At 39.8% G+C, this 24,393-nt stretch overlaps 1 protein-coding gene across 1 annotated transcript in view; it reads right to left on the bottom strand.

Annotated features, from left to right (window-relative positions):
• Positions 1-886: 886 nt before the first annotated feature.
• MYRFL (myelin regulatory factor like) overlaps positions 887-24,393 on the bottom strand; it is a 112,649-nt gene continuing 89,142 nt past the window's right edge. The window contains exons 16-25 of the mRNA XM_017894064.1: positions 20,629-20,714; positions 17,068-17,142; positions 16,920-16,960; positions 16,623-16,802; positions 7,455-7,517; positions 6,734-6,821; positions 4,178-4,252; positions 1,641-1,761; positions 1,289-1,363; positions 887-1,168 (exon numbers count right to left, since the gene is read on the bottom strand). Coding sequence (XP_017749553.1) covers positions 1,082-1,168; positions 1,289-1,363; positions 1,641-1,761; positions 4,178-4,252; positions 6,734-6,821; positions 7,455-7,517; positions 16,623-16,802; positions 16,920-16,960; positions 17,068-17,142; positions 20,629-20,714 — 891 coding nt within the window. The 3' untranslated portion in view covers positions 887-1,081. The remainder of the gene's footprint in view (positions 1,169-1,288; positions 1,364-1,640; positions 1,762-4,177; positions 4,253-6,733; positions 6,822-7,454; positions 7,518-16,622; positions 16,803-16,919; positions 16,961-17,067; positions 17,143-20,628; positions 20,715-24,393) is intronic.

Below are 24,393 nucleotides of genomic sequence, written 5' to 3'. Positions count from 1 at the left end.
CTAAAAAAATCAAATTTCTTATTCTAATTGACCCAGAGACCAACAGTAAGGTAAGGCAAGGCCAGCCATTCAGCAACCCTGTTACCTGGAACTACAGTGAGGGTGGCTTGGATCTCCATTCTCTAAAAAATAGTGTATTAATAGAAAATTTGAGGTATAAGACCAGCAGATGAGGAGATAATTGCCATCCAAAAGAGAGTTTGTTACTCACAGTCCCCAAGACAAGGGGGCATGCCATGGCAGAGGGAGCCACCCGGGGAAGCCCTGGGATCAGTCGGGAGGCAGAGGGAGAAGGAGGAACTGCAGACATGACCCTTTATTGTGGTAATCTGAGGGAAGGAACAGGTGAGGCAGAGTAAGCAGGCTTAGGACTGGCTAGTTTAATTCATTTCAGTGCGCTCTTGAGTATAGGAGTTTCCATCTTTACAAGGGGGCATATCCTACCCACACAGAAAGTTTAATGTCCATCAAGCATTGCAAAGCAGAGTTGCAATTATTTCTCTTGAATCCATTTTATTAACAAACTACATTCTGTACCCTAGTGTATGTGTTTATACAACACACACACACACACACACACACACACACACACACAGAGGACAATTTGCCTAAATGCGAGCTCAGCATCAGACACCACCCCCCACAACTCCTCGACATACCATATCACACATTCTCAAGAGTCTATGTTTAGTGGGACAAAGTTGACATGGCCCTTTTGGTTTTTTTCAAAAGCTTTAAAATACATTAAAACAAAGTAGAGGCTAGACCTGCTTATTTTGAGCTCACAACTTCCTTAATATCAAAAATAGTATTTTTAAATTCAACAGAACTGTTTCTTCCAGGAAATGTTTTCTTCATAATCATGGCAAAATCAAACACCACATTATTTCAAGTTTCAGCAAACATTTTATTCTCCTCATTAATGTCTCAAAACTGTTAGAAGCTAAAGCCTGGAAAAGTCCTTCAGTAATAAATGTAAATGTTTCACAAAGAAGAAAAAAGAAGTTGCAAGAGGATGTCGGTTTCTGTTAAATGTATTCCTGAGTATTTTTCTTTGGTAAAGTCCCCAAACTTGAACAAATTAGGCACAGCGTCGATAGAAGTAAAAGAAGTAATCGGTGAAGAATATTCCAGCAAAATAAGGATCAGTTGAACAGTCAGCTAAATCCTGTCAGAAAAGGAGAAAAAAAGAGGAAGATTAATGTAAAAATGAACTGTGGTTAAAGTGATTTTTTTTTTATTGCTCAATTTCTTTCCCAGTGAAAAGAAAAAGAAAAAGCAAGCTTACCGGTGCAGCTACGCGGAAATGGAACATGCTGTCAGAAAACAGGGCTACAGGGAGGCTCCAAATGTGCTGATATCCCTAAATAATGAATAAAAGAGGATCCATTTCATACATGCATTTGACAGTCAGTAGGAAAGAGTACAGGCTGAAAAAGCGTTTCTTCAATGACTGTAGGAGAAGTATCGGGATCACAGCTTTTGATGGGTGTTGCTAGAACAGTTGGCAGATTCATAAGGACACAAGGAAGAGACTGAGCCAAGCCCTGTGACTAGGGTTAGCCAGGGAGGGAAAACACTGGCAATTGGTTCAATGAATCCCTCTCTCAGCGGGGAACAGAGAAGGCAGAAAACATTACCTGTGTCATCTCCTGGGAGATTTCTCTGTGGCTTTCCATCCCTTTGGTTTCCCTTTCACTATGAAAACATATATTTCCAAGGGTGAATTTGCACTGGAAGACTATCAATGGCTCTGTTGTGCTTCAAGAGACAAAGAAAAGAAAGAGCACATGAAAAAGCAGTTACCAGCTTCTGCTAGGATACACCTTGATAAAAAGAGGGTCTAATGGGAACGTAACTTGGAAATCCATTCAGAGTTCACAATAGGCATTGTGTTACACGGAGCTCACTGATGCCAATAGGCCAGCTCACATCTCATTACTACAAAAAGAAACCCAATCTCAGATGGCTACTGAAATAGTATATGATGGTTTCTTTTTTTCTTTCTTTTCTTTTTATTTTATTTTTTCATAGAGACAAGGTCTCACTATGTTGCCCAGGCTGGTTTCAAACACCTGGGCTCAAGCAACCCTAATGCCTCAGCGTCCCAAAGTGCTGGGATTACAGACGTTAGCCTGGCTGTGTATGATAGTTTTTAAAACCTAATCTTACATCAAAACTTATCTGCATATGTGTTTTTTATAATTTTTGGATATATTCTTTCTCTTTCCACTGGCACTGAGTTTGCATTTATCTGAAGCTTTCAGGATTTTTGATTTTGCAAATTCCGGGTCTAGGCAGATACTGTTTAAAATAATAAGGCAAATAAATACAGGTAGGAGTTTGGGAGTGAGTCCTATCAGAAATCACTAGATTTTAAAGCTATCAGAGTTGAAAGTCTGTAAGAATGTATGGTTCTTCTTCTCTGGAGGTTGGCCCATTAATCATCATCAAAAGGATGCGATCTATTTGTCTTTGGGAACAATCCTTTTGCACAAGTTAGAGCAACCTACAATCTCAGTTAAGCATATGTGTTATTTTTAAGTCATCTGTTTTACAAAAAAATAGTTTGTAAACTAAAAGTCCTGATTTAGCGGCTCAAGACGATCTACCACTTCAGGGGATATAGCATATACCTTATTTCCTTCCACTAAAAGCCAGAAATGAGTAAGAAAATGTTATTCCGGTTATGTTATTCTGGTTACTCAAGGAGTGCTAGATAATAGTACTTTCAGTTTACAACAATAGTACATTTAGCTTTTGCTTTGCCTTGAAATATGGTAGGTTCTGAGTCACAAAATATTAGCTGCTTAAAAGAAACCTTTCCAAGGCAAGCAGTTGGGTTGAGTGACATTCGTTCCTCACAGAGGCAAAGTGGATGAGAAAAAGAGTATGAAGCCTGAGTGAGACGGAGGAAGAGGCAGAAGGCATGCGGTGAAGGATGGAGGAGGAAAACAGAGCTGGGCAAGCAGAGGGAGAGAGCGGAGGACAGAGGGAAGGGAAAGAGTGATAGAAAAGGAAGGGAAGAAGAAAGGAAATGTGGAGGGGTACGGAAAGGAGAGACTAAAATCAGGAGACACAAAAAAACATTTATCTTCATGGAAAGTAGCTCATTGCATAATTTTTTAGTGGAAGGTCTTTAAGTGCCATAATCCTTTAAAATATCTGATAAAAATAGGCTAAGTTAGAGTTTTGTGATTTAGGAGGAAAGATAGTCCTAATAAAAGCTACCATTTACTGTGTGCTTACGGTGTGTCAGGAAAGGGCAGTGTCCTTACATGTCTCATCTCACTGGGGAGGCAGGACAGGACAGTGATGGCTGAGAGGATGGACTGAATTTGAAGCCCAGCTCCATCACTTACTACCTGTGATTTTCAGAATATGTGTGTGTGTGTGTGTGTGTGTGTGTGTGTGTGTGTGTTTTACATATTCTGAAACTCTAAACCCAAGTGTCCCCATCTCAAAAATATAAACTAGGGAAAGAAAAACAACCTGGGAGGGTTGCTGTGAGGATTTTATGACCCAGTATTAAAGTGTAGCATATAGTCTGTGCTCAGCAAATGGCAGTTATTAATTTCACCATTATTAATAATTCTCACAGCAGCTCTATGTGCTATGGTGTAATGTAATACTTACATGACAGATAAAGAAACAGTAGCTCAAAGAAGATAAGTGGCTTGTACAAGATCACAGAATTAGTAAGTGACAGAATCCTTGGACCCTGGTCTGTCCAATTCCAAACTCTGGTTCCTTTTTTTTTTTTTTTTTTTCCTGTCTTTTGGAAAATAGGAGTGGTGTCTGCATTAACATTGCTACCGGGAGCTGTGTGTCTTCCTATTGAGGGGCATGTTATTACTCTTGTTCCCATTCCAATTCTCTCTCTCCAAGTGAGAGAGTCAGGGGAAGTCTATAGCTTGTGAGCATCAAACCAAAATCACTCCCACTTTGTAGGCATGGGTATAGAGTTTAGAGCCCTTCCATTGCCTGAAGAAAGCCTGGATGATCACAGCCCTCATTTTGAAAACCTTTCCCTCAAATGGCCCACCTCTCAAACCATCATCAGTTAACACAAACTGATAGCTTTCTGCCTCTTAACGTACTGACCAAATTGTGAAGTAAATCCAGACTTGCTATTCAACTAATGATAAAATGAAATATTTTACAGCCATGCACTTACTTTATTTCCAGAGAGAACTTGACATTGGTGGGTGTGTGTTTATTAACAGGAATATTGTAATTATAATTTCCAGATCTAATTATGGAAAAAAAAATAAAACCACAAGTCAAAATATGTAGGAAAGTCTTCAAAGGGCTTTTTGCTACTCATTATATACTATAAAACTGTGAAATATTATATAGTAAATAATAAATATAGAAAACTGAGTTCAACCTAGTATCATTTTTTTGTTTGTTTTTAGGATATACCTGTCGAATTTCAGAGTGATCTCTTTCAGGTCTTAATATAAAATGTACCATAAAAGTTATAGTTTTTTAGAACACGTAGAAACAAAAATGATGGAAAGTCAAATCCCAGACCAGGAAATGGCTTTTTCACACAGGAAATGACTTTAGTCCCCTTTAAAGAGACACAGATTTCTGAAGACAAATGAGGCAAAGGCTCAAACTAACAATGCCCCTAGAAATAATAAATACATTTTTTTCTACACTAAATCACTCCCTTTTGAGCAACACTGGGAGGAAATATCAAGTACTTTTAGAATCTGAATCTGCTAAAATTGTTCTAATTCTAATTACCATTTAGTAATGGAGAAGATTGCAAGACAAGTGCTTATACATAGATCCCCCCACACCTTTCAGAGAGATACTTGGATAAAAGGGAAATTCCTTTGATTTGTATTATAATGAAAAACTCCAGCAAAAAGACATATGGTCTCTAAAACAAGTTCTCCTTATGACCTGACCATCCCTTAAATTACATGGAAAACAACTTAAAATCAGATTGATGGGAAAAGAGTCAGTCATTTTATTTTAAGTAATGCTAAACTAAGTTGCTAAAAAGGTAAAAAGCAAAAGTAAAGGAAATGGAAAGATCTTGCATTTTGCATTGGATAGGTATATTACAACAAAACAAAACATTATACACCTTGAATATAAACAATTTTTGCTTGTCAATTATACATCAATACAGCTGAAAATAACAAGAGTGCAACTTGCACACCAAATTGAGAACAGTGTTATTTCAGTGAATCAACGTATTTTTTAAAACAGAAAGATCTACATTGGGATCAGGAGCAGTTTGTTTGACCGGGGGAAGCTTAGATAAAAGGAATTCATTTCCTAAGATGTCTCTCCCATTATCTGCATGCTTCACAGCAACCCAACTCACTTTTGAAAGTATCCCTACCTTATAGCTGAGAAATGGGTATTTGGGGAGAATAAACATCTTGTCAAAGTTCTAGGACTTGAACTTGAATCATCTGACTCTTCACTATGTCATCTTACCACATTAATTAATATCTGTATCTGCCACTTACAGGTGATCTTAGGCAAACTTTTTCAAGTTTAACTGAAATTTAACTACAAAACGGGGATAAATTATACCAACCTCATAGGGATTTTGTGAGAATTCAATGAGATCATGAACATAGAGGTCATAAATAAATCATAAAGCACCATACATGTTACTTTTATAATTCACAGCCATCAACTTAAAGCCCAAGTTATATCAGTTTGGAAAAGAAATGAGGCTGAAAACCCACAGGATTTGTGACACTAGTTCAAATTATAGGCCTTGCCTTTAATCTAGCAGGTGCCTAAGAAACAGTTGTTAAATTAAGAAAAATAACTCCCACATTCCGTGTGTGTGTGTGTGTGTCCGGGTTGCACTCTGTCATCCAGGCTGGAGTACAGTGGTGCAAACACACAGCTCACTGCAGCCTTGACCTCCTGGGCTCAAGAGATCCTCCCACCTTAGCTTCCCAATTAGCTGGGACCACAGGTGTGTACCATCATGCCCAGCTAATTTTTTTTTTTTTTGGTAGAGATAGGATCTCATCATGTTGCCCAGGCTGGTCTTGACCTTGAACTCCTGGGCTCAAGCAGTCCTCCTGCCTCAGTCTCTCAAAGTGCTGAAATTATAGGTGTGAACCACCACGCCCAGCCCTCTCCAATCTTAATCCCTACAACTGGCACACTGTACTCTTTGAAGCAACTTGCACCGTCTGCTTCTAGATGTATCATTACCTTGATACAGGTGATAAGGCATACCTGTAATCCATAAGGAGATGGATGTTGCTGATAACTTTTGCTATATCTGATTTTTCCCTCCTATCTGAAAAGCTAAGTTACATTTTTTCAGCAATTAAAATAATGATATCCCTTGTTATTAAAATATACAAAGTCAGCTCACTTGTAACTTGGAGCCATCAGCAACAATGTCTTTCTTGTCTATAAAATTAACTGGCAGCTCTGTGCCCTTAATATGTACCCTTAGAGAGTCAGGAACAGAACTGCTCCCTAGGCTTTCTGCTTTGGACTTACCCATTAAACCAGAAGACTGGAATAACTGGGGCTGTGGCTTATTGACATTTGCTAATACCAACCGTTTTATGATTCTTTCTCCCACCATGTAATAAAGATGTTTTCACTTAAAGAGCAATGTAAGCACACATTGATTTTATCATGTAGCTTTAGCTTCCACTGCAGTCTTAAAAACCCAGAGCCATGGGTAAATTCCAGAAACAACCAGGGCATGCTGGGGAGGCTTACCCACCCGCACTGGAGGCTTCGACTGCAATACTGATGATCTATTATTTGCTGGATTTCCATAATCTGAATAGAACTGATAGTTGTATCAATCCCTGAATTGAGAAGAAATAGACAAAAGAAAATAAACTCTTCTGAAAGGGAAAAGAATATTGTATTCCAGCCACAGTCCTCAAATTACAAAACGGGAAGTAAGAGTTTCCCAGGTAAAGATTCCATTTGTATTGAAATGGAAAAAAAAAAAAAAAAAAGGAGGAAAAGGAAGGGGAGAAGGCTTTTTTGGGGGTTATAGTACATTTTAGAAAAACTAATAAAAGCTCAGCCTCCAATAAACATCCCGTGTAACATTCAAAAGAATTTCTGGACCACGGAAGTCCTACTAAATCAAAATTATTGAAAATGGAGGGTGCAACATGAAATGCAATCTGTTTCAGAACACAGAAAACAAACTAAAAATATAGTCAGAATAGAAGAAGAGGGCAGGAAGTTTGAATAAATTATGAACATCCATGGAGATCAACCACAACTTGTCTGACAGTGAGTGACCATTTCTAATGCCTCATTAGTGGTTAGGGTGGCATCAATTATAACACACAGTCCCATGGATATACGTGGCAGGCAAGCTCCAGCCTTTGTCCCTGCTCCTCACTCCAGAAATGCTTTTACAACTTGTTAGTCTGCCTGGCCCCACAAAGCCAAAGAATACTGTCACTTAAATGTCAACTTACAGTCACTCCTCCAGTCAGGGCCGCTAAGAGCATTTCTTGCCAAGAATGATTTGCTTTTGTCTTCTGAAAAGGAAACAAGTCTGTCAATCTTGAAGACTTGTTCAGGAGAAGAGAAGAAACCCCATGTGTGACCTAGTTCATCTCTGTGAGTTGAGTGCTCCCCACCCTTTCTGTCTCCCATCCTTCAACCCATCTAATCTCTATCCTATTTCCTATAGATCTAGTTTATTCTCCCCCTTCTGCAAGAAGTCATCTGTTATGGACTAAATTGGGTCCCCCTTCCCAGTTACCAAATTCAAATGTATATGGTGAAGCCTTATCCCCCCAGTACCTCAGAATGTGACTGTTTTTTGATAGGGTCTTTAAAGCAGTGATTAAGTTAAAATAGGCTGTCAAGGTGGGCTCTAATACAATCTGACCTGTGTCCGTGTGAGAGCAGAAGATTAGGAGCCAAGCATGGTGGCTCATGCCTGTAATCCCAGCACTCTGGGAGGCCAAGGCGGGCAGATAACTTCAGGTCAGGAGTTCGAGACCAGCCTAACCAACATGGAGAAACCCCGTCTCTACTAAAAAATATAAAATTAGCCAGGCATTGTGACACATGCCTCTAATCCCAGCTACTCGGGAGGCTGAGGCAGGAGAATCACTTGAACCTGGGAGGTGGAGGTTGCAGTGAGCCAAGATCACGCCATTGCACTCCAGCCTGGACAATAAGAGTAAAACTCTGTCTCAAAAAAAAAAAAAAAAAAAAAAAAAGCAGATTAGGACACACAGGGAGACCCTAGGGCTATGTGTACACAGAGGAAAGACCATGTGAAGACACAGCAAGTTGATAGTCATCTGCAGACCAAGGAGAGAAGTCTCAGAAGAAATCAGACCTGCTGACACCTTGGTCTTGGACTTCCAGCCACCAGAACTGTGAGAAAATAAATATCTGTTGTTTAAGTCACCCAGTCAGTGGTATTCTGTTATGACGGCAAAGTGGACTAAGCAACCATCCCCAACTAGGTCTGCAGCTCACAGATTCTGCCTTTCCAATGCCATAGCATTTATTACTGAACCATCAATGCAATCATCAACCAGTGATATATCTGTCACCATACTGAAGGGCATATTACTTCTGTATTATTACTTAACTTTTCAAGTAGTTTTGCCCTTTCCTGACAATTCCAGAATAGGGAACGTCTACTAACATTCTTTGAATCCTCTGTAACCCCTGGCATAATGTCTTGCTCAATCTATGGAAACCATCTTTCTTTGATTAACGACAAGCTAATGATAGTTTTATTTCCTATCTAGTTTATGAATGAATATTGTTAATTGAAATTATTATCTTTAGATTATCTGGATTATTTTATATCCATCTTAATATTGCTATCTCAGGATTACACATACTAATGTAAAAAAAGAACTAAATAACCAAGGAATCTCTGTTTGAACACCTCCAGTGACAAGGGACTCCCTGCCCATTCTTCTGTTGGGCAATGCTAAATACCAGTTTTCCCTTTTATTGAGCTAGCATCTGCCCTCCTGTTGATCTTCTTTTGATCCTGATATTACTTCTTGAGTGAGTATAACAGGCCCTAAGGTCAACTTCTTTGCTCAACTGAAGCCTGGCTCATATGAAGTTGCAAAGGAGTAGAGACATACTCATTAGTCATATTTATTTTTCTGAGTGAAAGCAAAGGCTATGAAAGATATAACATTTGGAAACTAGCAAGGAGAAAGAACTATTCCTGGAGATCCCAGTAGAAAGCATGGAGATGGGAGACGGACTGCTTCATGGAATAATCCCTTTAGAGTTGGGTCCAGGTAGCACCAGCGCCTAGCATCAAATGTATATTGGTCCTTATTGGTTTTTCAACCCTGCCTACTTCTGTGACCTCTCTGCTGCTTAATATAGCCTGTTAAAATAGAAAACAGGTTCAAGGGCAGTCAAGAGATGGGTAAAATGAAGAAAATAGGAGCAAGACTATCCCTACAGTAAAATAATGAAACATTAACCTTCTTCATACAAATAGAGTTTGTGGTCTCTAAATATAAGCAAAACTTGAGCATGCCTTCCCAATTGCTTAATAACTTGAATATGAAATGTTAGAGGAAATTCTGTGGGACATATATTTTTGCATTGAAGGATAGCAATATAATTACACCTACTATTTATTGACACCTACTCTTCACTGAGCATTGTTCTGAATGCCTTACAAAAGTCCAAGAGGGAGGTTATCCCTGCTTGACAGATAAGCTAAGTGAGGCACTAAGGACTCAGCTTGTAGACAGGAATGAGGAGTTTCCAATTCAAACCATCTGATTCCAGAGGCCACAATTTTGCTATTCTGGGAATATGTGAAATGTGATCCATGTAGGAAAAAAATTGAGCTTAAAGTCTAAGGCAGAGGTGTCCAATCTTCTGGCTTCCCTAGGCCACATTGGAAGAAGAATAATTGTCTTGGGCCACACATAAAATACACTAACACTAATGATAGCTGAAAGGCTTAAAAAAAATTACCCAAAAAAATCTCATAATGTTTTAAGAAAGTTCACAAATTTGTGTTAAGCCGCATTCAAAGCCGTCCTCGGCCGCATGTGGCCCATGGGCCGCAGGTTGGACAAGCTTGGTCTAAAGTAAGGCCTGAGATGCAGCCAGCTGAAAGGAGGAATCAGGCTGCTGGTGTGGGGCCAGAGCAGGCTTGGAGGGAGGGAGCCCAGGGAGTGGCTAGGCTCCTGTCATCACCCAAAAGTCATTTTAAATGCAATTTTGAAAAGGTAACCATTCAGATGAATGTTGTTAAGGCTATTTTTTTTCATGTATCTTTTAAAGTAGATAGTGAAAACAATCATTTAGTGGGTTGCTAAGCATACCTAACAAAATAACTTTATGAAGTTTTGGCAGTCTTTTTTTTTTTAATTTGCAGATTTAGATCTATGTTCAAGTTTCAGTATCCAATTTCAGGATAGAAAGCAAAAGACAATACTTGGGGACAATCACTCCTAAACATCCCTATCCTGGTTATAACTCCTCTCACTAGGTGGAAGGACTAGTTTACTTAACCATTCACCTAACTGTGGGCTCCTTGAAGACTACATCCTGTTCACTGTTGTATCCCAGATACGGTAATGCTGGGCTCACAGTGGTGCTCAACGAATATGGGTGAAAGGAGGGAAGAAAGAGAGCCAGGGAAAGAGGAAGGAAAAGAAGAGGGAAGGCCAATTTAACCTCTAAAAACCTTTCCTCTTACGTATTCACAGGGAAATTTCCCAGGGGAAGGGTGCAGAGGGATGCTGAGAATGAACATGGGAAGCTAGACTCCTTTACTCTATTAGCAAAAGGAAGCAAGACAGAACTGGGAGGCAGGGTGAGTGTCTGAGCCCAACATGGTGCTTTCCATTAAGAAGAAATGGGTCCTGATATATGAGGAGTTTCTAGAAAATTGAATATTTATTTTCCTTTACATGTGAACATATACGCTGCCAAAAAGACCTCCAGATTTCTTGGATTCTAGCTATTCCAGTAATAATTTCCAAATACGTTTCTACTATTAGTTTTGCTTAAAACTGCCTCCACAGAAGGTTATAAATTTACAAGACAAATGAGGCATAAAGAGAAGTAGAAACCAGGACTTTTCTATCCTGTGTGTTTTCTTCTCCTACCTTTTGTCCTACTTGCCTGCTGAATTTGCAGAAAAATAGCTCATTATAAATTTTGGCAATAGAACTACAGATTTGCCTTATTCCACAGGACTGTGTTTTCAGGTCCTGGAGACATAAAACCCTATGAATACAATTGAGTACCTGGTGGGGTAACATTTTTTTAAAAAAAAAACAGCAATAAATAGGTGGGAATAAGGAAAGATAATCTTGCAGATCAGAATTATAAAAATGATTTTTCAAATGCAAGAAATAAAATTTAAATCTCCCGTAAAACACCTTCCATTTGACACTTCTCTGAAACGAGACTATTTGACTCTGAAAGGCTGGTTATAGGAAAACCATAAATCTTCCAGTAGTCATACAGGAAGTTATAAAGGCATACTGTCAGTACCTTCTAGGGTTGATCTCATTTTACAAATGTCTTCCAGTGATATTCATTATAAGCTTCATATAGTACATCCCCTGAGGTTTTCATTATAAAGTTGGAGATATATTTCACAATCGGTGGATGAGCTCTCCCAATAAACTAAATTAGAAACTTCTGGAGAGTAAAGATTTAGGATGGTGCCCAACAAAAGCATACTCCTGTCATGGTAGAAGGTGTATATTGCACTACTTGTAAGACTGTACTGGCGGCTGAGTCCAGTACAGCATCTTGGATACCTTTCTCTTCCCTTCATTGAACCAGACTCATGTGCTGTGAAGAAGCCAGTAAGCCCCACCAGTCAATGGCTGAGTCCTTTAACACAGGGGACCATTTTCTTCCGGCCATTCACTTTTCTCAGAGTTGTGGTCTCCAAAACAAAATGAACATGAATTCCAGATATTTTTTAAGTCTTCACCAACTCTAATATATTCTACAGAATTCCATAGATGCTTTTCTCCACAGGCTCGTTACTTTTTAATATCTAACTCTCTTGTCTACTTAAATCTTTACTGGTTCCATGGATTAAAATCTAATTCATCACATTCAGATGGTTCCTTAAAGTAGAAGCTTAATATTCCAAAATACTCACTTTCCACTTCCTGATTAGTCTTACCCAAGCTTTTATTAAGTGAGGGGAGTGGGAGAGATAATCTTTCTAAAAGACACTTTACACAGATAAGATCAACTTTGGCCCAAAAGAAGAATAATGACACAAGCTCAGCATGTCAAAAAAATGCTGATTTCCCTTCACTTATTTTATTATAGTCTTACTCCTCAGGAAGGAGGCTCATAAATGTGTTTAGGGGTTTAGTAAACTGTTAGATATTACTCTGTATCCCACTGAGAGCTTTTCTAAGTTTTTTTTTTTTTTTTTGTTACTCTTGAATTTCTTTTTTATTTTTATTCCTTAATTTTTAATTGGTCTTTAATACCTTAGAAACATCTGGCTGAAAAGAATAGTTTCCTAGACTTCTCCTCTTTTGTATTTAGAAGCCTGCTGTTATATAGTACCTTGAACAGAGGGGAAGAGTAAACCAGCAGCAGAAGAGAAGAGGCTTTGCTCAGACTCCAAAATATCCCACATCAGGGACATTGCAATGGACAGAGGCAAACTTACCAGGAGGAGCCAGAAAGGGCCATAGAGTGGATACTTTCTGTACCTTCTAGAGTTGATCTCAGGTACATGCACATACCATGTCCGAATCAATGGAGGCAGGATGGCAAATGGGAAGGAACCCAGGACAGGGAAGCGGGGAACCCAGATTTCAATTCCAACTTTTCTAGAAACTCAACTGAGGAATCTTAAGTAAGGTCCAGTGCCTCCATTTCATCAGCTGCAAAATGGGTAATTTGGTGTAAATCAGTAGTTCTCCTGCCATGGGGTCCTTGGAACCTTGGGTGATTGCATAAAGGGGTCTGTGGTGGTGTCTGTAGACTTGAAAAGCAACATCTCTCCTGTAGATTTGTACTATTTTTCAAATGCCACTGTTGATGTAATAAAAACAATTCAGTTAAAAGCTTAACTGAATTTATAGTTACATTTGCCCTTCATGTATTTTCTCAATCACATCATTGTAAAAGTATGCTTATAGTGGATTCTCAGGGCCAAGAAGTCAGGTGTCACTTGCATAGCTGTTCTCTGAGATTCTGTGATTAAATCTCCAAAAGTTTTTGGGTTTTCTGAAGACAAAAGTGAATCAAACATTTGAATCCTTTCCATTTTCCTCCAGTTGACAAAAGCAAGAGGCAACAACTTTCCCAGTGTATCACAGAGCCTAGTAAGGCAGAACATAACTTTCATTTGTGGTCAAAGAAGCTGTTAGTTCTGTCTAGGTGGACACAGCCTGGCGCTATGGAGCAAATTTTCTTTCCTTAGGTGTCACTTCTTTCTTTAGGATTTACATAGCTACAGAAACAAGATGAGCAGACACTCATCTTGTTTCTAGGTTATTGTTTTTAGGGGAACATTTCTAAAAACAATAATAAATGAGTATACATTTGGAAGAATTGTATATAATCTTATGGACATGATTACACTCGTAGCCCTTGATCGAGTTTCTGTAATTTTTTTAACATGAAAATCCGTATTGTCACAGAGAGCAACAAGCCTCGATCTGGTTTAATAAGGGTTGTTCCTCCCAATACAGTCATGCATTGCTTAACTACATGATCCTGTGAAATACGTCATTAGGCAATTTCATTGTTGTAGAAACAAGATGAGTGTCACAAGATGAGTGTCTGCTCATCTTGTTTTAGGCTATCGTTTTAGGGGAACATTTCTAAAACAATAATAAATTAGTATACATTTGGAAGAATTATATATAATCTTATGGACATGATTACACTTGTAGCCCTTGATTGAGTTTCTATAATTTTTTTAACATGAAAATTCTGCATTGTCACAGAGAGCAAAAAGCCTTGATCTTGTTTAAAAAGGGCTGTTCCTCCCAATACAGTCATGCATTGCTTAATTACATGAATATGTGAGATACGTCATTAGGCAATTTCATTGTTGTACAAACATCACAAAGTGTACTTCACAAACCTAGATTGTACAGCCTACTACACACCTAGGCTATATTGGTTCTTGGTTGCAAACCTGTACAGCATTATACTGTAAATACTGTAGGCAACTGTAACACAATGGTAAGTATTTGTGTATCTGAATATATCTAAACGTAGAAAGGGTACAGTAAAAAAATAAAGTATAAAAGACAAAAACTAGTCCACCTGGACAGGGAATTTACCATGAATGGAGCTTGCAGGGCTGGAAGTTGCTCTGAGTCAATCAGTGAGTGACTGGTGAGTGAATCTGAAGGCCTGGGACACTACTGTAGACTTTATAAACACCATACATTTAGGCTATACTAAATTTATTTTTTAAATTTTCTTTCTTCAATAAATAATTAACCTTAGCTTACTGCAATTTTTTTACTTTATAAACTTCTAAATTTTAAGAAACTTTTTGACTCTTGCAATAACATTTAGCTTAAAACACAAACGTATTGTACAGCTGTACAAAGATATTTTCTTTCTTCATAATTTTATTTTATAAGCTTTTCTATTAATTTTTTTCTTTACTTTTAAACTTTTTCATTAGAAACTAAAGTACAAATACACACATTAGCCTGGCCTATACAGGGTCAGGATCATCAAGACGTCATCAGGCAATAAGAATTTTTCAGCTCAATTATTATCTTATGGGGCCACTAGTATATATATGGTCCATTGTTGACTGAAACATGTGGCACATGACTATATTCCCTTGATGTGAACAGCTGGTTACTCCAGGAATAAACTTGTTCAGCAGTCAAGAAACCCTTGAAAATGAAGAGTGGACCAGTCTACGACCTCTTCCTATTCAGGATCTGTTATCAGTACATCTCTCATAGGTGAGATGGTCTCTTCCGAGGACTGCTTTCAGAAAAGAATTTCAGGTGTCTCCAGCATGGGCTCCCAAGGTAAGAAAAGTGTTTACCAGCCACCAGGTTCCATGTGCTTTCACAAGGGATAAAAGCCTTGGGGATTTCTGTGGTAGTTCTAGATTTTTTCATATTTAAAATATTGAGAATAAGATGACTGAAATGAATTCCTTTCTTTAAAATGAAACTTTAGTTTTACTCTATAGTGATGCATCTGCTCCTAAGCTCAATCAAAAATATTTTTCATGAGAAAAGCTCAATGCTTCCTATTGCTGTAGTGAAAGAACTCTGTATCTCAGCTTCCCCACTGGAAAAAAATTGGGATCATAAAGGCACCTCTCTTGTAGGCTTGTGAAGATTAAATGATTTACTCATGTAAACTACTTATGACAGTACCCTGCATAGAGTAATACTTCATTACAACATGATAATCATGATGATGATGATGACAACTTGTAAGTTATTTAACCAAGACTAGGATATGCAATAATGTCAAAAGGGAAAGGAAATGACATTGCACCCCAACATTTCAACCACTAACCATATTCTACGTAGGTCATTAGCACCACTTATAAGTATTCTGGTTCATCTTCTCCATACATGTTAGGTCTGTTCTTCCCCATCCGTTTTAAAATTAGACATGACCAATGTGACATGACCTGCTTTGGCCAATAAAGTATAAGCAGAGGTAACATGTGTTATACCTAGGTAGAAGCTTTAAGAGCCAGTACATAATTTGCCTTGTTCTTTTACCACTACTGTGGAGACTGTGGAAATAATTATTGTGATGTAATCCTCATCAGCTGGACTTTAAATGACATGATGACCAAGAACCCTCTTTTGATTCACATTTAATATATAGAGTGAGTCAGAATTAAATTTTTGCCATAAGAATCCACTGTTATTTGAGAGTTATTGTTATGACAGCATCCTAATCAATAAGCCACAGTAATATGTATCCTTATTAGCATCATCATTAATATTACTCTTTATTAATATGTGTATATAGAATAAATTTCTAAAAACAGTAATAAATTAGTATACATTTGGAAGACTTGTATATAATCTTATGGATATGATTACACTTGCATCCTTGATTAAGTTTGTATACTTTTTTTTACCATGAAAATTCTGTTACTTGAAAAACATTGGTATGTGTGTATGTTTGTGTGTGTCCCTAGGAGGAAGAGGAAAAGTTATTCTGAAAGTGGAATGCCAACCTTGGGTTTTCACTGCCTTAAATCTCACCCTGAACTCTAAATTAGAGTTTCCAAAGTCTCTTACATTTTGCCCTAGTTGGTTTGGGCAGAGAGCCCAGATACCACATCATTTTTAAAATTCTAAATGAGCCAAAAAAAAATCCACCCACGTGCATGTAATTACTTCACTTGTGCTACTATTACTATCCTTGTTGGCAATGGACAAATGAGAACCTTTCACTTGGTGAGAATTATAAGTACTTGAATCAACCAAAATTTCATTCCTGGGCAAGGAACTCAATATTACAGATGATTGACAGTTTGTGTATTTGTGTTTTAAAGATTTTGCCACCCCAAATAGAAGCATGGAACCATTATCTGAAACCATTAATGACCATCTAAATAAATTGTGATAAGAAAACAACCTCAAGTTCAAAGCTCTAGTTGTTTCTCTTTGAACATCATTTACCTGACCATTGCCTCTGATGGAATTCCTTCTCTTCAGATTGTCTTTGCACAGGACTTGAAAAGACTTCTTTCGTTCCCCAGATGGGGCAGCAATAAGTCTCCTGACATGGCAGGATTTCACAGAAAGTAATTTCAGGTACTTGTAAGGAGGCCGGTGTGGTTGCCAGGGATGTATTAGGTGCTGCAAGGCATTGGGCAGGGGGGAGGGGAAGCAAGAAGGTTAACCTGAAACGCTGGTTTCTTCTGTTGACAGTTCACTTGAAACCAGGTTTGAGGGTGAGGAATGTAAAGCCTTTACCTGTGGAGGAGGCTGTGGACAGCAGAGCCGGCTCCTGAGAGCTTGTGATATTGCCGGAGAAAAAGAATAAAATGATTAATGAAAGAGACCTGCAAAAATCCTTCTCTCCAAAGGAATTTTAGGCCAGAAAATTGAACTGAACTCTCACCTTGGAGGGAGATTTGGGACACGTCGGTCTTGATCTTTTAAGCTAAGTATATAAAGGGTGACTATCATCAAAGCACTGTCAAAAAAGAAAAAAAAAAAGCATTATGTGGCAGATTTGTTTCCAGATATATCTCACACATCCAGCTGGCCAGAGATGTACTCTCACAGGCCACACAGATGGGAGCAGGGGGGAGGGGGTGGCCTCGGCTGACAGAAACACCATGGAAACCAGCACAGTTATGCTTTTCTGCCCTGGAGAGAAAAATCCCTCAGCTTCCTGGAGCTCAGAGGCTCCTGGGGTACTCCATGCTGATGGATTTTTTCCACAGAGCAGCCCCCCAGGCCTGGCAAGCTGTCTCAGAGGCGCCTGTCACTAGTGGAAGATTACAAGAGGAAGCATATAAGTTGCTGGAGGCAACTGCTCCTTGCAGGAAAGAGTCAGAACACAGTTTGCATCCCACTGGTGGAGGGCATTGGCACTGTCGCATCGGGAGATGGAAGGCAGCACAGGTCTAGTCAGCTGTGGAGGCCAAACCCTCTGGCTGCTTCTCTGACATCTTCCTTCCGGCTGCCTGTCTTTTCAGAGCACAATACACTGAATAGGTCAGAGGAAGGAAAAGAACTGCAAGAAAGTATTTGTTTCCTCACTGAGACTTCAAAACAATGAGGATGTCTTCTCCCCCATGACCGGAACTTATATAAACAAATGGAAGCTTTCCTTAAGATTTCTGAGCCTTGGGAAGCTATTCCAACAATCCCCATGCATCCAAATACTTCGTGTTCTCCTCTTTGGGGGACATCTTTAGAACCCTCTCACAAGTCACACAGAAAGTCTGCTGATGGCTTTACAGCTCCATTTTGTGCTAGGCTTGAAAGAGTTAACTGACTTGACTTCTTGCCAGTTCGACTTCACACCCGGTTTTCCAAACTTGACTCCTCATTATTTTGCTTCCTACCAAAGGTGCTGGATTTACCATCATTAGGATACACAAGAAAACTGTGCCATATGTGCTCATAAAGAACAAATTCCCAAAGTGTTCTCAGCAGTAGCTGGTTACTGCCCAGCAGGCACAGCCCTGCCTGGGAAAAGTGGTGCTAAACCCCAAAGATGCTGTCAGATAGAATTTATAGTGTCATCGTGGCAACTGTTTGCTGTGGTCCAGTTAATAGAGGCAGGAGGCAGAGAAATCCTAGGCAGACAGGGTTGGGTCTCCAGTGAAACTCCACCTTAAAGCCAAAAACAGCCTGAAACCCACAGCCCAGAGTGAGAACTTCTATTCCTGTTTTCCCACTCTCTCCCAAGTGGGCGTTTCTGAATAATGCCTTTTAACCAATCAAATGCTGCCTTCTCCAATAATACCTATGGCCTGCCCTGCCCCTATCCTGTGCCTATAAAAACCCCAGACTCAGTCAGTAGAGACAGAGATAACCTGACTTTGGGGGAGATGACCTGACTTCAGGGAAGAGACAACCTGATTTTGGGGAAGATGACCTGAACTTTCCATCCCCTTTTCAGCTCCCCTCTTTGCTGAGAGCTATTTTCTTTGCTCAATAAAATTATCTGCTTTCATCACCCTTCAATCATTAGCGTGACCTCATTCTTCTTAGACGCTGGACAAGAGCTTGGGACTCACCGAGCATGGGTACCCAGAAAGGCTGTATCATTGGCCCTTTGCCCTCACCAGTGGTGGGCAGCTGCCCCATGTGATAAAGCCAGGGGTCAACTAAACTACTAACACTCTGCTGTGCATTGGGCTACAGATGGCAGAGCTAAAAGCACTAATTAGCACACTAACACCCACTCTGGGGTTTCGGGGTCCCAGGCACTCTTACCAGGGCACTGCCACATTCCCCTTGGGGTGATATGCCTGGACTGGCCATGAGCCCCGCATGGAGCTTGCTCCTGTATCAGCACCTGGAGTGGCCGACCAAACCCTGCACTCATTCTGTCATGTGCTCCCACTCAGCAGCAGAGCGAGCCAAGTAGATGGGGCACTGCTGCTGTGAGTCCAGCAAAAAGGCTGAGAAAAATCCTGTGTTACAGTCTCCCCTTCTTTGTTCTCCTACCTCTCCCACACTCCATCTCCCCATTCCAATTCTAAAATACTCTTTATGATTTGTGTCCAGCATCTGCCTCAACACAAAGCCCAGAAAACTTCTAGGACATCTTTGAACATCTTTTCCAGTCTTTGGGGGCAAACCCTGGTTTTGATCATACTCAGGTATATCACATGCCAGAAGCAAGATAATAAGCCGAACACCTACTATCTGCAGTCTTAGTGGTAAACAATATTGGAAATAATAAGATCTAATAAGCATGTTTAAAAAGCAGTCTCTTTACCTTACAATTAGACTTCTTATAACCTTTCTACCGGACTGGGGAATCTGTGTCTCTAGAGAATGCTAAGTATGTCCACTAAGATAGAGGTTCACACTCTTCCTGAGTTGGGAATCCCAGCAGGAGAAGACAAGCACACCTGGGAGAATAAGAGAAGTGCGAAGGCTTCTAATGGGAATTCTAGGTAGTGGTGTCAAATACTTGGGTGTTTCCCTACAGTGGGCAGTAGCAAGTCACAAGCGAAAACACTAAGGAACAAGAAGGGCACTGATAAAGCTACACTGTCTTCTGTAGCTGGGATGCGGCTTTAGGTCAAGGAACTGGAAGCACCTGGAGACCACAGCTTGCTTTGCCCCTGAGAATAACTGTCTCCCCTAAGACAGGCCCCAGAAGCCAGTCCTTTCCCAGGCTAACAAAGCATTTTTTGAGTGATAGATAAATATCCTTTCACCATATGAATAGTCCGACTAAGAAAAAACCAGGTGCACTCAAAGGCCCAGAGAAGACAGGCAAGAGAACACAGCAAGATGACCAGGTCTCAAAGGCCCAGTGTGGTGGGGGAGGGGAATCACAGCAGCAGAAGCCTAGAGACCTGAGAAAGGGCCCTGCATTCTAGCAAAGGCCTGCCTTTGCGGGCTGCAGAGGAGGGATGGCATCAAAAGTTGCCCAATTTGCATAGCAAATACTGCTGTCCTCACTGTATTTGCTTGGTTTAACTGCTTAGTAGATTTGGCTACAATTCCATCACATGGTATATCTTGGTGTCCCTTTGGTGAAAAGTCTTCACTGAAGAATCCAGGAGAGTTACCATAAATATGAGTGACCAAGGGAGAGTGGATTATACTTGATTTCTTATTTACTTCTTTCTCCAAGGTCAACAGAAAAGAAAACAGAATTTGCAAAGCTAAGAAAGATACACACACACGCGCGCACGCACACACACACATGCACACACACACACGAAAGCCACAGTTTGTTGCTAAACATAGCAGTTAATTGAAAAAAAACATGTCATATTTAAGGCAGAAAGCCTGTGCTTTTTTCTTCAAAATAACAGTTTTCAAAAAGGGTTCCCTCATTTCTACGCTATCAAAGTTCAGGGCCTAGTTTAAAGGGCTTCTTGTCTTCAAAGTAAACAGGCAAGTCCCCAGTTCATATGTGATAAAAGAAACATGGGAAGGAACAAAAGAGCTTGACATGGCATAACAGTGAAGTTTTTCTTACCAAAATGCCATCACAGCAATCAGAGTTATAACCAAGGTCTGGAAAACCCAATTAGGACACGCCCGTCTTTTTCCTGAAAGATAAACCTATAAAAAGGTTCAGTAATGAGCAGTGATAAATTAGTAACTCTAACTGTGAGAAGGGAGCCTGGAGAATTGCTCCCAGCAGGGGTATTTGCTGCTGTCTTGGGATAGTTTGAGTGCTTGCCTCAATTTACATCTCTTTCCTCCTCCTTGCCTCTCTGAAAACAACATTCTTTCAAAATCTATCTCAAGTACCTCCCTTTCCTTGAAATTCCAAGCTACAGCAATCTCCCTTTTCCCAGACATCCTGCAGACAATGATCTTCCATTCATTGAGCACTTATCTTCGCAGTTTTATGAGAAAGGGGGACCTGAGGCGAGATGTTGTCAGACCACAGATGTCCATCTCTTTGAGCAGGATACTTTTGAAAATCAAAAGATCTTCAAGACATGAAGATATGAATTCCAATGGAATGATTTCAGGTATCATGATACATGATGAAAAAGGTTTTTATAGAATGAAATCCCACTAAACACTTTTTTAAATTATAACACCAGTATTCAGTTTTTCACCTGTATATACAGATATCTCTGGGCCTGTGTCTTATTTATTCTCATATTCATTCTACAATATTTATTGAGCAGCATTATGTACAACACTATAGGAGACATGAAAATTAGTAAATTCTAGTCTCCAGGATGTGAATGAGACAAAACTTTAGGACTGATAAATATTGGCATAAAAAATTGCATATGGGGAAGAAGCCAAGAGCTACAGAATGACAGCTCTCCAATTGCTGGGGAATCTGGCTGAAGAGATAGGAGAAGTTTTCTGCCCACTTAAATGAGGTGCTACTTAAATATGAGTTTCCTATAAATGCAATAAGGAGTATTATGCCTGCTGCCTTCTGGGGATATAGGATAGAGTCATGCTTTTGGTTATTAGGGTATTAGAATAAGGTGGTAATAGTTTTAAATTGGTTCTTGGTTTAATTTATTGGGTACAATAAGGTGGTAATAATTTTAAATTGGTTCTTGGTTTAATTTATTGGGCTAGCTGTCTGACTAAAGCAAATGTTCTTCAATGTAGTATAGGGTAGGGGTATAGGATTCACTATACCATTTTTACCAAGTACACTATCCCTTAGGGTTATTGTAACTGAGCCATCCATAAGTACAGCTGGAAGCTGTTGTGATGACCAAGAAGTCAATGGCTTATACTGTTCTGAGGTCTCACAGAAACTGTTCTGAGGACATCTTAATAGTGTACTGCACAGAGGAGAAACTCAATGAAATTTGTTTGAATTGACTGGAATTAAATAGGACTAGTCTCAGGGTAAGTGCTTTCCCCTTCAATCTACCCCCACAGCTACTGAATTATTTTAAGTCTCCATGCTTTTCCTCAAAAGCCTTTGACCTAATATAGAGAAATGGCCTAAGACCTGGAGTCAGATTTAGAGTTGAGTCTTCAAGTTATCTAAATGTCATTGATCCTCATTTTCCTTATCAATAAAATAGGAATAATAAAATAATACCTGCCTACTTTTCAGAGTTATTAGGTATATCCAATAAACAGTGTAATGTCTCTCAAATTAAGGTGTGCATAGAATTACTATGGTGCTTGAGAAAACCCTAAAAGCCCTAAATGTAAAATTCTGATTCAATAGGTTTTATTTGGGGGGAGTAGGGGCTGGGAACCTGTAAAAGGTAGGACAATAAAAAGTATTTACCCATGTTCACTTTTTTTTCTTAGATAGGGTCTTGCTCTGTCACCAAAGCTGGAGTGCAATGGCATAATTTTGCCTCACTGCAGCCTCTACCACCTCGGCTCAAGTGATCCTCCCACCTCAGCCTCCCTAGTAACTGCAACTACAGCCACCAAACCCAGTTAATTTTTTAATTTTTTTAGAGATGGGGTCTCACTGTGTTGTCCAGGCTAGTCTTGAACTCCTGGGCTCAAGTGATCCACCCACTCTGGCCTCCCAAAGTATTAGGATTACAAGCGTGAGCCACCATGCTCAGCCATCTTCATTCTTTCCTTTTCCCTCTCCTCCTCCAAGTAGTCAGTGAATTCTTATTTGAATCCTGGGGAGCTTCCTATCTCATCCTGAGTCCTACGTATAGCGAGAATGGCCCACCTACCTCTTGGAGGTGGAGAAAGAGAAGGAAAAAAGAGGAACCCTACTGATTGAATGAGAGCTATATCAGGAGACTTCAATCTTCCTCCAGAATGAACACCATCTTGGCCAGCATTGGGAGCCGTGTGGAAGTAAAGGCAGGGCCCAGTCAGGCTTCTTCCCATCTGGTAAGACCCACTAACTGCCCACAGCATCAATTTGCTCATTAACAAGACCCCCACCCTACTCCAGAATACCACTCCCCACTCACACACAAGCATTTCAATGACCCACAGAGTCCCCAAGGAACAGAGGACACCTAGGAGATGCGTGGTAGCATGGAAGTAAAAGTCAACCTCACAGGAAGAGCTCAGATCTCTTAGCAGGTCAGCACAAAAGAAACAAGCACTTTGGTTATTTGTATTTTATTGAGCTCCCTGGACAAGCCTGAAATGAGATTCGCTAAAATATTGAGTTTGAACACATTAATAACAACTATTATGTAGCACTTACTATGTGCCATGCACCCATCTAAATGCTTTACATATATCAATTTATTTAATCCTCACAATAATCCTCTACAACCCTATGAAGCAAGTACCTTTATCAACCCCATTTTAAAAATAGGGAAAATGAGACACAGGAAGGCTAAGTTTCTCTCTCAAGATCACACAGCTAATAAATCACAGAGCCAGGAATTTGAACCCCCCCAAAATTGGCTCCAGAATCTATGCTCTTAACCACAATGCTATGCTGCCTCCTTTTACTGTCTGTTTTAAAGAAAGGAAACTATACAACTTAGATATTGCTATTATTCAAAAGGCTTTCATGGCTTCTTTATTTTCAGCCTTATCTTCCACTATCTTCCCTAAACAACTCCCACCTAATCCTTCAAGGAAGCCATTTCCAGCCACCAGACTTTCATTTATGCCATTCCATCTGTAACTTCTCCTTCAATTTCATTGCTGTCTAGCCAAAGCTTACTTCTCCTTTAAGGTTCAACTCTCATAAACCTCCTGACACTCTGAGCCTCTGCAGCATTGATGACATCCAGGTACAACTGTTCTTCGTATTTTCTTCCAATCTTCCCTGGCTACAATGCAATTCCTTAGAAGAGATCTGACTCATCCTTTCTGCCTCCCACAGGCCCTCTACAATGACAGCAAGAGATCTCTGAGTTCAACGGGCGCTCTTTAAGGCCTACATGAGTCCCCGACCCTGGGACCACACCCCAGCTTACACTCCACCCACATACCCAAGACACTGAACTACTTAATGTTTTTTTATTTAAGTTGTCATACTCAGGGAATATTTTCATACTGGGCTCTCCACTCAGGTATTCCTCTGACAAATATTTCTTGAGTGCCTACTTCATGCTAGTCCTAGTGACACGAGAATGAGGAAGGCAGACACAGGGCCTGCTCTCATGGGCCATATATTCTAGTTAATATTCTGAGATAACTGCAAAAGAAAGAGAATCTCTTATTTTGCCAGATGGGAGCTACAGAGATTACAGGTGACCAAACTGCACCTATCAGGGCTGCCATGGATGTGGATACCATTCCCTCTGTCCCACTGAAAATTATTTAGTCCAAAGGGTACCTTTCCTACACAATATTTTTCGTG

The sequence above is a fragment of the Rhinopithecus bieti genome, unplaced genomic scaffold (assembly GCF_001698545.2).
Source record: "Rhinopithecus bieti isolate Rb0 unplaced genomic scaffold, ASM169854v2 scaffold_25288, whole genome shotgun sequence".
Taxonomy (NCBI): Eukaryota; Metazoa; Chordata; class Mammalia; order Primates; family Cercopithecidae; genus Rhinopithecus; species Rhinopithecus bieti.
This window is presented reverse-complemented; position numbering and strand designations above follow the sequence as displayed.